The sequence below is a fragment of the Pelecanus crispus genome, chromosome 18 (assembly GCF_030463565.1).
Source record: "Pelecanus crispus isolate bPelCri1 chromosome 18, bPelCri1.pri, whole genome shotgun sequence".
Taxonomy (NCBI): Eukaryota; Metazoa; Chordata; class Aves; order Pelecaniformes; family Pelecanidae; genus Pelecanus; species Pelecanus crispus.
Window position 1 is genome coordinate 8,202,364 of NC_134660.1, and position 12,934 is coordinate 8,215,297.

Here is a 12,934-nt window from a genome sequence, read left to right on the forward strand (position 1 = left end):
GCCACATGGGTCCTGTCTCCCACATGAGGTATTCCCACCAGGACAACCATAACTGCAGTACACTGGGCATCACCACACTGCATCTGAAGGACGCCTTCTTGTGTCCTGGCAGGAATGACAGGAAAAGATACCCAAGGATGCCCTGATAGTCACAACTACTTTCTCTTTAGCACTGCTCAGCTTTTGCGTTCAGGGTTAGCACAGTGCCAAGGGAGTAACAGGGCTCTGACTGGAGCACAGAATGGGGTGAAGGTGGAAGAAGCAATGGGTGACAACGGTACAGGTAGGGCAAACGTGGGGAAAGTTGGGGGTAGCTATACAGAGCAGTTCTGGCTATGTGGACTCCCGTATCCATGGGATTATTTCCTATCCCAGAAAGGATGATAAGGAGACATGGCTCCTGAGGGACCGAGCAGGTCCCTACAGCTCCAGCACCCCCCTACTAGCATCTCTCACTGACCACCTCTGCTGTTTCCTCAACGTGGAAGGCACAGCTGACATAGCCTGATGTCACTGGTCACCCACAGAAGAGCTGTACAGCCCAGCAGGAAGCAAGGACGGGAATAGATTGCAAGATGTGGGAGGGATGATACGGGGCTTCGGGGCTCCAGTGGCAGTGGTGAAGGAGGAGCTCTGTGGTGTGGAAAGGACGAGTGTGGGGCAAGGCAGCACCAGGGGGCGGGGGTCGTCTCTCCACCGCGTCTCTTATCCCCGCGGGCAGGGGCCGGGAGTGAGGCAAGGGCGGGCTGGGGGTGCGGGGCACGGGGAGGCTCCTGCGAGGGGACGCTGCGGCCCGAGAGCCGGTCCCTGGGGCTGGGGCTGGGGCTGGGGATTGGGGATGGGGAAGGGGATGGGAATGGGGATGGGGCTGGGGATGGGGCTGGGGATGGGAATGGGAATGGGAATGGGAATGGGACTGGGGCTGGGGCTGGGGCTGGCGCTGGGGCTGGGGATGGGACCGGGGCTGGGGACGAAGATGGGGATGGGGATGAGGATGAGGATGGGGATGGGACCGGGGATGGGGATGGGGATGGGACCGGGGCCGGGGCTGGGGATGGGACCGGGGCCGGGGCCAGGCGCGCGTGGCCGAGGCGGCGACCCCCTTGCGCAGGGCTCGGCAGGGCGCCGAGGCGGGCCAGCGCCGGAGCCGCGCTGGGAGGCAAGGGCCAGGAGCCTTCGTGTGCCGGGGCGCCGCGCTCCTCCTCTGCCCAGGGCCCTGCCCCGCGTCCCTCCCCGCGCCCCCCCTTCTCCTCCCCCGAAGGGGCCGCGGCACCGGGGGGCCGGGCCGGGCCGGGGCGGGCCGGGGCGGGGCGGGGCGGCTCTGTTGGGGGCGGGCAGAGGCGTCGGCGCTGCCCCGGCGAGGGGCCGAGCCGGCGGGGCGGGCAGGAGCGGGCCCGAGCGCGGCTCCGCTCGGCTCCTCTGCGGCTGCCGCCGGGCCCTTGGGCCCCGGCCGGCCCCGGCGCGGCAGGGCATGATGGCGCCCGGGCTGGGGCCGTGGCTCCTGGCCTTGGCCTTGGCCGCGGGGCCGGCAGGTGAGAGCCGGGCGGGGAGGGCAGCGAGCCCGGGGCTGGGCCCGGGGCTGGGGCTGCCCGCGGGCGGCCCTGCCCGTGCCGGGGCCCCGGGGCTGCGGCTGCTCCCGCGCCGGGCGCGCTGTCGCCTGGCGCTCGCCTTCCTTAGCGGGGAAGGGAGAGGGGTGGGGTGGGCGGGGGAGGGAGAGGGGGAGGCAGGGGCAGGGCAGGGCACGGGCACGGGCACGGGCACAGGCAGGGGCAGGGGCACAGGCACAGCCAGGGGCAGGGGCAGGGGCACAGGCAGGGTCACAGGCAGGGGCACAGGCAGGATCAGGGTCAGGCTGTCGGGCAGCCGGTCGTGCCCAGTGTCGGGAGCAGGCGCGGCTGAGCCCCGGGGAGGGCAGTCGGGGTATTGCCCCGGGCGCGGGGCTTTGCCGGGAGAGAGGGGGGTGGCGGCTGTGGGTGTGGCGGGGCGGGGGGCTTTGCCGGGGCGGCGGGTGAACGTCCTCGGGCCGTGGGCGCGCCCTGCCCGGCTGCCTGCGCTCTCCGTCCGCAGGGGTGTGGGCGCAGCCCAGGCTGGTGGAGGCCGGCGGAGACCTGCGAGCGCCCGGGGACTCCGTGAGCCTCTCCTGCCAAGCCTCCGGCTTCACCTTCGGGAGTTACTACGTTTTGTGGTACCGTCAGGCACCCGGTGGCAGTCTGGAGTGGGTGGCCTTCATCAGTACCACGGGTGCTACAAAGGAGTATGGGGCAGCAGTGGCGGGTCGAGCCACGGTGTCCCGGGACAATTCCCGGTCCCAGTCATCGCTGTCCCTGCGTGCCCTACGCCCCGGGGACTCTGCTCGCTACTTCTGTGCTGTGGTGTTCGCACAGAGAGGGGAAATCGAGCTGAGCTTTGACAGAAACCTCCTGCCAGCGCCCCTCACCTTCTGCAAGTGTGGCATTGCAAGAGGTGATGGGGAGGAGCCGCAGAACCATCTTTCCCTTGTGCACAGGGCAGAGCACTTCTCCCAGCAGGGACCTTCCCCAGCTTTCCTGTGGGGGCAGATGGGGACTCGGGGTGAAGGCCTTGCAGGCAAGAGCAATGGCAAGGGTAACCAGTGAGGTCAGGTGGAGTGCAGCAGCAGAGGATGTCCAGGCTCCCCACTGAAGGGAAGTCCCCACACTTCTGTGGATGTCTCTGTGTGTCCCTGGAGGTCTGCCGGCCCAGGTGGGGCTGGGCTGAGGGGAGCTGGAGAGCTCCATGCAGCTCTCCTGCTGAGCTTCCACGCTGATGGTCAATTATTGTAGTATGGCGTGATACAATCATTCTTCGCAGAGCTTATGCAATGCCGCTGTGGGTGGGAGAGCCAGCAGCTCCTGGCAGAGCTCGTGGGCGGTTGCGTCTGTTGCCCTGTGAGCCCCGCATCCCAGGGCCTCCGCGTGATGCTTCTCTGCGGTCCCCATGAGGACAGGAGGCCGAGCTGTTCTCTGACACCAGCGTTGTGCTGGGTCCCCTCACCCTGTGCATGCTCACTCCCACAGCACGGCAAGCAGGCCAGCCTGGACGCGGGCTGGGAGAGCCTCCAGCCCTGTGGTGTGCGGCTGGAGAATGCCGGGGCAAGAGCTGTGCTTCAGAGCCTCTTGGGAGGCTTTGGTTGCTGTGCACGTGGGAGAGGCAGGCAGGGCAGAGCTGTGCCGTCTGTCGGCATATTGCCAGCTCTCTGGTGATCCCCAAGGGCACATTTGGGCATCCGTGGCTGTGCCCCAGCTGTGGGTGGGAGCGACTCACGGTTGTTTCCTAGTGAGCAGCAGCCTAAGGTGAGGGGCCAGGTGAGGTGGAGAGTGCCTGGAGGGAGCCCACAGGTTCCCTGCTGCCATCCTCAGTCCAGTGCAACTGTGTCTGTGTGTCCTTCCAGAGAGGCAGGCCCAGGCACAGGTTTTGGAGGCTGGAGGAGGGCTGAAAGCAGCCTGCGGCAACACACATCTCTCTTGCCAAGGCCCTGGGTTCAGAGTGAAGGACTAGGAGCTCCTGTGTTACTGGCAGGCCCCTGGGTCCAGGGTCGAGTGGGTGTCCTTTATCGGCAGCTGCTGGCTCACTGCAAAGGAATACAGACGGGGTGGTAGTGTCTGAGTGAGGCAGCTCCTCTTGGAGCAAGATATCTCTGGCCCTGTGCACCCTGCATCCTCAGGAAGCTGTGGGGACAGGGGAGAGCTGCAGAGCTCAACGTTCTTTCCCTGTTTGGAGGAGCAGGGAGGCAGAGGAGGGCCTTTCAGTGGAGCACGTGCCATGGCCCAGGACGAGCTGTGAGCGAAGGCGACGGTCAGATGAATGTTTGTGGGGCAGGGCTCACAGGATCCCTCCTGCTATCTCCAGGCCTCTCCGACTGTCCATGAGCAGCTGCAGGGGTACTCTTTGGAGCAGATGAGGCATTCTGGGCACTTATGGGTACAGTCGCAGAAGAGGTGGCATTGGTTTGCTTTTCAGGACTTTTCCATGTGAACAGGGCAGCCATGGCATGATCAGGCACTACAGATGCCATACGAATGCTCTCGCTCTGGGGACTGTGTGGACTCTGCCACAATACATTGCACGTCGTAATGTACCCCACAATGCAATGCCTAATGTTGTTCAAAATTTAACCAGGGTGTAGAATAACTTACTCCTACTGCATGCATCAGTCAGGTATCTCTGTCCTGAGCTATGACACAGAAGTGTCTCATCCTTCTTCCCTGTCCAGTTTCAAGCTGCCCTGATAGAGTGAGCGAGAGGTGAAACAGTAGCAATAGTTTTATTTGCTAGCTGTTGCAGCAAGGAAACAGTTACCCAGCACCTGGAGCTGGAGTATTAGATCAGAACATCCATCAGGGCTGACACCATGTGGGTGGCAACTCCAGGCTCTTCCACTATGATTTGTCATCTGAGTTCATCCTGTGACAGGGAAATGTGCAGCACAGCGCAGTGCAGAAAACAGTCATCTGGTTAGGAGCACTGGAGGCTCCCAAATTGCTTGGGCTTTGATGATATTTCCTGCTTCCATCATTTCCTCTTGACGTTGAGCTGGTTGGAGTGAAGTGATGGGTGAACACCCCTGCTGGGTTTCAGGTACATTGAAGGGTGACAAGACGCAGCCGAGGAGGTCTGCCATGCAGGGATGAGTAGGGCATGTATTGAACCTGTGCTTTCAGGTCTCTCTTCTGCTATAGTCATGTGGCCTGGTACTGGCAGTGTCCCATTGGGCCCACAGAGCACATGCTTCCGAGGAAGGGCCGGGAGCCTCCTGCAGCCACAGAGGTCCTGTTGCCCACCACACATTTTCCCACAAGGCCAACCATAACCGCCGTGTGCTAGGCATCACCACACAGGAGCTGAAGGACCTGCTCATGTCCCTGCAGCCCCAGTACTTCCCTACGAGCATCTCCCACTGCCCAGCTCTGCTCTTCCCTCAGCATGGAATGGACAGTGGACGCAGCCCGGTGGCACTGGTCCCCAGCAGGAGAACCTTGCAGGAAAGAAGGGCAAAAACAGTCTGCAAGAGATGGAGGGAATAGCTGCTGTTGGGGGTTGTAGGGAGAGGGATCTCTGTGGTGTGGAGAGTAGGGGGAGGTGGTACGAGAGGGGTCATTGCTGCACTTTGTCCCCTGTCACGGCAGGCAGGTGATGGGAGTCGCCTGCTTCCATTTACCCTGCTATGCCCAGGCCGGTCGTGGCTGGGCAGTGTCACAGGTCCAGAGATGTGGGAAGCCAGAGCAGAGCAGGTGTGAGGGCAGAGAGGAGCTGGGGCGAGGTGAGCAGGAGCCACTCTGGCCATGTGGGATCCCATGTGGCCGGGGTCATTGCCCATCCCAGCTAGAGTGGGCAGGGGCAGTGGAGGAGGTGGAGGGTGCCACAGAGGAGAACTTAGCATGCCCATGCAGCCTGTTTCACAGAACGGTTGAGGCTGGAAGGGCCCTCTGGAAGTCACCTGGTCCAAACCCCTGCTTGAGCAGGGTCATCTAGAGCCAGTTGCCCAGGACCATGTCCAGATAGCTTTTGAATATCTCCAAGCATGGAGAGTCCACAACGTCTCTGGGCAACCTGTGCCAGTGCTTGGTCACCCTGACAGTGAAAAAGTGTTTCCTGATGTCGAGATGGAGCATCCTGTGCTTCAGTTTATGGCCATGGGCTCTTCTCCTGTCACTGGGCACCACTGAAAAGAGCCTGGCCCCATCATCTTTGTACCCTCTCGTCAGCTGTTTCTATACATCGATGAGATTCCTTTGTGAGCCGCCTTTTCTTCAAGGTAGACAGTCCCTGCTCTCTCAGCCTTTCCTAGTAGGAGAGATGCTCTAAACCCTTACTCATCTTTGTGGCCCTTTGCTGGATTGTCTCCAGTATGTCCATGTCTCTCTTGTAGTGGGGAGCCCGGGACTGGAGCCAGTACTGCAGGTGTGAGCTCACCAGTGCTGAATAGGTGGGAAGGATCACCTCCCTCAAACTAATTGCAACACCTGTCCTGGTGCCACCCAGGATACCATTAGCTGCCTCTGCCACTCCTGTGAGTTAATCTTGGGTGGCTGCCAGATGCCCACCAAGCCACTCTCTCTGCCCCCTTCCTAATGGGACAGGGGGAGAAAATTAGATGAAAATGCTCATGAGTCAAAATAAAGACAAGGAGATTGCTTAGCAATCACGGCAAAGAAGAATGGGGGTAGGGGGATGCGGAGGAGGGTAGGAGAATGAATGTATTTCCAATTAAAAATGGAGTAGGCTAATGAGAAATGATGACAAAATTAACAACACCTCCTCACAGCCTGGGCCCCCCTCTTCTTCCCAGCTCAACTTTCCTCCTTTGTTCCTGAGTCTTCTCCCTGCTCCCTGCCCCAAGTACAGGTGCAGCGGTTCCTGCCAGAAAATTTGCTCCTGTCTAGGCTTCTGTCCATGGGCTGCAGCTCCTGCCAGGAGCCTACTCCAACGTGGGGTCTCCATGGGCTGCAGGTTCGTTCAGGTTATCTCCACCTGCTGCAGCATTGGGTCCTCCACGGGCAGCACTGTGGCTATCTCCTACAGCATGGTTGTCTATGGGCTGCACAGAGACATGCTGCTTCACCACGGTCTTCTCCATGCACTGCTGACAACTGGTTGCTACCCCAGGCTCTTTTGTTATGATCAGCTGGCTGGGTTCATCCTGCAGCAAGGCATGTGTGCAGCCTAGCACAGGCGTGAAGGTCAGGTGATGTGAGCAGTACAGCAGGGCACAAAACATGGCTACACTGACTCCAGAGCACTTGTGATGTGGCTCTCTACATCTCTGATGGGCAAGACTCTTCCTGTTAGCACCACTACACTCCACCCCTTGACCCACATCCTGCTGACCATTTTTCACCAATATTGTAGTTTGTGGGTTGTGTGCAGAAGCTGCCCAGCCCTGTGAGTGGGAAAGGGAGACACCTCCCAATCATTTCTCAATGGAATTCCCTCCCCTCCACTGTCTCCAGGAACCCTGCCTCCAGCAACAAGCTGTGGCCAGCAGTAGGTCTCCCAGGCTCCAGGAAGCAGACAGCCAACCGGTCAAATGGGGATGCGTGTTATTCCCCATCCTTCCAAAGCCAGGCTCTGCGTTTGTGTACGTAGTTGTACAACCTCCTCACGTGTGTATGTACCTGTGTCTGCAACTTTACAAAAGAACCATAAGATCTAACGGCAGAGCACACACCATAAATACAGCAGGTGCCAGAAATAGAGCTAACATAACTGTGCTGAATAGCTCTCCCGAGTCCTCCGTGCACCACTCTTTTACCCACCACATTACTTTTTTATCATGTGCATATTTCTCACTTGAGTTCCAGCTTTGAAACTTGTAGCCCAAAGAGGGAAGTGCATTTTCCTCCACAGTCCTGTAAGAAGCTGTTTCTGGAAGTCATCAGGGGAGTAGCAAAGTCTGAGTTTCAGTTTTGCCCTTTGCCCTGGCACATCTCACCTCCACATTTGTGAATGTGCCTGTGAGCCTTTCATCAAATCACAAGATGGTTGATGTTGGAAGGCACCTCAGGCGGTCATCTGGTCCATGCCACCTGCTTAAGCAGGACCACGTAGAGCCGGTTGGCCAGGACCATGCCCAGACAGCTTTTGAATATTTCCTAGCATGGATACTCGACAAACTCTCTGGGCAACCTATGCCAGTGCTCGGTCACCCTGACAGTGAAAAATGTTCCTGACTTTCAGAAGGAGCCTCCTGTATGTCAGTTTGTGCACATTGCCTCTTGACGTGTCACTGGGCACAGCTAAAAAGAGCCTGGCCCTGTGTCGTGGTTTAACTCCCGTTGGCAACTAAGCACCACACAGCTGCTCACTCACCCTGCCCCTGCCCGGTGGGATGGGGGAGAGAATCGGAAAAAAAGTAAAACCCATGGATTTAGATAAAGGCAGTTTATCAGGACAGCAGAGGAAGAGAAAATAATAATAATAATGATAATGATAAAAGAATATAGAAAAGGAGTGATGCACACTGCAACTGCTCACCATGTGCTGACTGATGCCCAGCCAGTCCCCGAGCAGCGATTGCTGCCCCCCGGCCAACTCCCCCCAGTTTCTATACTGAGCATGACACCATATGGTATGGAATGGCCCTTTGGTCAGTCTGGGTGAGCTGTCCCAGCTGTGCCCCCTCCCAGCTTCTTGTGCACCTGGCAGAGCATGGGAAGCTGAAAAGGCCTTGCCTAGTGTAAGCACTACTTAGCAACAACTAAACCATCAGTGTGTGATCAGCATTATTGTCACACTAAATCCAAACCACAGCACTATGCCAGCTCCTAGGAAGAAAATGATCTCTATCCCAGCTGAAACCAGGACACCCTGTCTTCTTTGTACCCTCTCTTCAGGTATTTCTACGCATTGATAAGATCCCCCCCTGAGCCTTCCTTTTTCCATGCCAGAATCATCTTTGTGGCCCTTCACTGGACTCTCCCCAGTATGGCCATGTCTCCCTTGTACTGGGGAGCCAGGAAGTGGAGCCAGTAGCACAGCTATGAGCTCTGCAGTGCTGAATGGGGAGGGAAGGATCACTGTTCTCAACCTGCTGGCAACACGCCTCCTGATGCAGCCCAAGATACCATGAGCCACCTTTGACTCAAGAGCTCTGTTACTCATAGTGGAGGGCAACAGAGACAACAGCTGATTTTGATGTGACCAGGTGAATGATCTGCTCAGCCTGGTGGCAGAGCTGAAGGAGGAGGTGGAAAGGCTGAGGAGTATCGGGAAGTGTGAGAGGGAGGTAGATTGGTGGAGCCACACCCTACCACCCTTGAGGCCAAAGCAGCAGCCAGAGGCCCCACAAGGAGCAGAGGATCCCCTACCCCTTGCCAGCAAGCAGAAGGAGGGGCCCTAAGAGACGGGGGGGAATGGAAACAGGTCCCTGCTCAGCATGGCAGGCAAATCCCCTCCCAGCCTCCCTCACCTTCCCAGTTGCCCTTACACAACAGACATGGGGCTCTGGAACTTGAGGGAAATGAGGAGGTAGGTGAAGGTTCATCCAGGGGGTTGCCTAGGGCGAGTCAGTCAGCCCCACGCATTATGACTGCTTCTTTTAAGAAAAAAAGGAGGGTAGTTGTCGTAGGTGATTCCCTCCTGGGGGGAACAGAGGGCCCAATCTGCCGTCCAGACCCATCCCACAGGGAAGTCTGCTGCCTCCCTGGGGCCTTGGTTAGAGACGTTACTAAGAAATTCCCTGGTCTGGTAAGGCCCTCTGATTATTACCCGCTGTTGGTTATGCAGGTTGGCAGTGATGAGGTTGCGGAGAGAAGTCCAGAAGTGATCAAAAGGGACTTGCGGGCACTGGGGTGATTGGTTGAAGGATCGGAAGCACAGGTAGTGTTTTCCTCAATCCCATCAGTGTCAGGGAAGGATGCTGAAAGGAACAGGAAAGCTCAGGTGATTAACATGTGGCTCAGAGGCTGGTGCCATCAGTGGAAGTTTGGTTTTTTTGATCATTGGGAGGTTTACACAGCAGCAGGCCTGCTGGTGACAGATGGAGTTCAGCTATCTCCAAGGGGGAAAAGGATTCTGGCTCATAAGTTGGTGGGACTCACTGAGAGGGCTTTAAACTAGGTTTGAAGGGGGAAGGGGATATAACCAGGCTCACTAGAGAGGAGCCCAAGGGCAGCATGGCAACACTGGGGGTGAAATCGATAGCCCAGCTCAAGTGCATCTACACCAATGCATGCAGCATGGGCAACAAACAGGAGGAGCCAGAAGCCATTGTGCAGCAGGATAGCTACAACTTAGTTGCCATCACAGAAACATGGTGGGATGACTCTCATGACTGGAGTGCTGCACTGGATGGCTATAAGCTCATTAGAAGGGATAGGCAAGGAAGGAGAGGTGGTGGGGTGGCTCTGTGTGTTAGGGAGCGTTTTGATTGTATAGAGCTCAACAATTGTGATGATAAGGTTGAGTGCTCATGGGTAAGGATGAGGGGGAAGGCCAACAAGGCAGACATCCTGCTGGGAGTCTGTTATAGACCACCCAACCAGGATGAAGAGGTCGATGAAGCATTCTATAAGTGGCTGGCTGGCTGGCAGAAGTCTCACAATCGCTAGCCCTTGTTCTCGTGGGGGACTTCAACTTACCGGATGTCTGCTGGAAATACAACACAGCAGAGAGGGAACAGTCTTGGAGGTTCCTGGAGTGTGTGGAGGATAACTTCCTGACACAGCTGGTAAGTGAGCCTACCAGGGGAGGTGCCTCACTTGACCTGCTGTTTACAAACAGAGAAGGGCTCGTGGGAGATGTGGTGGTCAGAGGCCGTCTTGGGCTTAGCGACCACGATATGATAGAGTTCTCGATTCTGGGAGATGTAAATAAAGACGAGGGGCAGGAAAACCGTTGCCATGGCCTTCTGGAGGGCAGACGTTGGCCTGTTCAGGACACTGGTTTGGAGAGTCCCTCGGGAGGCAGTCCTGAAGTTCAAAGGGGTCCAGGAAGGCTGGGCCTTTGTCAAGAAGGAAGTCTTAAAGGTGCAGGAGTGGGCTGTCCCCATGTGCCCTAAGACGAATGGGTGGGGAAAACAATTGGCCTGGCCAAATAGGGAGCTTTGCTGGGACTCATGAAAAAAAGGAGAGTTTACGACTTTTGGAAGAAGGGGCAGGCAACTCAGGAAGAGTACAGGGATCTTGTTAGGTCATGCAGAGAGGAAATTAGAAAGGCAAAAGCCCAGCTAGAACTCAATGTGGCCACTGTTGTGTTGTAAGAGATAATAAAAAATGTTTCTACAAATACATTAACCCCAACAAGAGAGCCAAGGAGAATCTCCAGCCTTTATTGGATGCGGGGGGGAACATTGTCACCAAGGATGAGGAAAAAGCTGAGGTACTTAATGCCTTCTTTCCCTCAGTCTTTAATAGCCAGACCAGTTATCCTCCAGGTATACAGCCCCTGAGCTGGAAGACAGGGATGGAGAGCAGAATGAAGGCCCCATAATCCAGGAGGAAGCAGTTAATGACCTGCTACACCACCTGGGCACTCACAAGTCTATGGGGCCAGATGGGATCCACCTGAGAGTAGTGAGGGAGCTGGTGGAGGAGCTTGCCAAGCCATTCTCCATCATCTCTCAGCAGTCCTGGTTAACAGGGGCGGTCCCTGATGACTGGAGGCTTGCCAATGTGACCCCCGTCTACAAGAAGGGCCGGAAAGGGGATCCAGGGAACTACAGATGCAGGGAAGATTATGGAGCGGTTCGTCTTGAATCTGCTCAACAGGCATGTGCAGGTCAACCATGGAATCAGGCCCAGCCAGCATGGGTTCACAAAAGTCAGGTCCTGCTTGACCAACCTGATCTCCTTCTATAACCTGGTGACCCACCTGGTGGATGAGGGAAAGGCTGTGGATGTCATCTACCTGGACTTCAGTAAAGCCTTTGCCACCATCTCCCACAGCATTCTCCTAAGGAAGCTGGCAGCTCATGGCTTGGATGGGCGTACTCTTTGCTGGGTAAAAAACTGGCTGGGTGACCAAGTAGTGGTAAATGGAGTTAAGTCCAGTTGGCGACTGGTCACAAGCGGTGTTCCCCAGGGCTCAGTTTTCAGGCCAGCCTTGTTTAATATCTTTATGAACGATCTGGATGAGGGGATTGAGTGCACCCTCAGTAAGTTTGCAGATGACACTAAACTGGGTGGGCGTGTCGATCTGCTGGAGGGTAGGATGGCCCTGCAGAGGGATCTGGACAGGCTGGACCAATGGGCCGAGGACAACTGTATGACATTTAACAAGGCCAAGTGCCGCGTCCTGCACTTCGGGCACAACAACCCCATGCAACGCTACAGGCTTGGGGAAGAGTGGCTGGAAAGCTGCCTGGTTGAAAAGGACCTGGGGGTGTTGGTCGACAGCCAGCTGAACATGAGCCAGCAGTGTGCCCAGGTGTCCAAGAAAACCAACAGCATCCTGGCTTGTATCAGGAATAGTGTGGCCAGCAGGAGCAGGGAGGTGATTGTGCCCCTGTACTCGGCACTGGTGAGAACCGTACCTGGAATACTGTGTCCAGTTTTGGGTCCCTCAATACAAGAAAGACATTGAGGTGCTGGAGCGTGTCCAGAGAAGGGCAATAAAGCTGGTCTAGAGAACAAGACTTATGAGGAGTGGCTGAGGGAACTGGGACTGTTTAGTCTGGAGAAGAGGAGTCTGAGGGGAGACCTCATTGCTCTCTACAACTACCTGAAAGGAGGTAGTAGTGAGGTGGGTGTTGGGCTCTTCTCCCAAGTAACTAGCAATAGGACAAGAGGAAATGGCTTTGAGTTGCATCAGGGAAGGTTTAGATTGGGTATGAGGAAAAATTTCTTTACTGAAAGAGTGGTCAAGCATTGGAACAGGCTGCCCAGAGAGGTGGTGGAGTCACCATCCCTGGAGGTGTTCAAAAAATGGGTAGACGTGACACTTGGGAACATGGTTTGGTAGGCATGGTGGTGTTGAGTTGATGGTTGGACTGATGACCTTACAGGCCCTTTCCAACCTTAAGGATTCCTAGATTTACTTTCATTAAAAAATAATCCCACCACCGAACCAGGAATCATGAAATTAATTATTACTCTGTCCTTAACTGTTTTACTGGTGGACTCGGTAATGTTAGGTTAATGGTTGGACTTGATGATATTAAAGGTCTTTTCCAACCTAAACGATTCTATGATTCTAGTATTCCTGGGTCAAGCTCAAGTTGTTGTCCACCAGAACTTTCAGGTCCTTTATGGAGAATGTGCTTTCCGTTTGAGTAGCCCCCAATCTTCCTTGCTGCCTTTAGTTGTTCCCTCTCAGGCAAAGGACTTTGTCCTTCCTCTTGTTGAACTGCGTGAGGTTCCTGTAGCCCCATTTCTCCAGCCTGTTGAGGTCCCTCTGGATGGCACCATAGCCCTCTGCTGTGTCAGCCACTCCTCACGGCTTGCTGTCATCTGCACGTTTGGCAAGGGTGCACGCTGTC

At 56.3% G+C, this 12,934-nt stretch overlaps 1 protein-coding gene and 1 gene segment (V, D, J or C); both read left to right on the top strand.

Annotated features, from left to right (window-relative positions):
• LOC104029752 (T cell receptor alpha chain MC.7.G5-like) overlaps positions 1–12,934 on the top strand; it is a 192,814-nt gene that overhangs the window by 15,732 nt on the left and 164,148 nt on the right. The window lies entirely within an intron of this gene.
• On the top strand, positions 1,475–5,925 carry LOC142595167 (Ig heavy chain V region C3-like). The segment is given in 3 exon segments: positions 1,475–1,532; positions 2,068–2,463; positions 5,888–5,925. Coding segments are annotated over 3 exon segments (492 nt in total).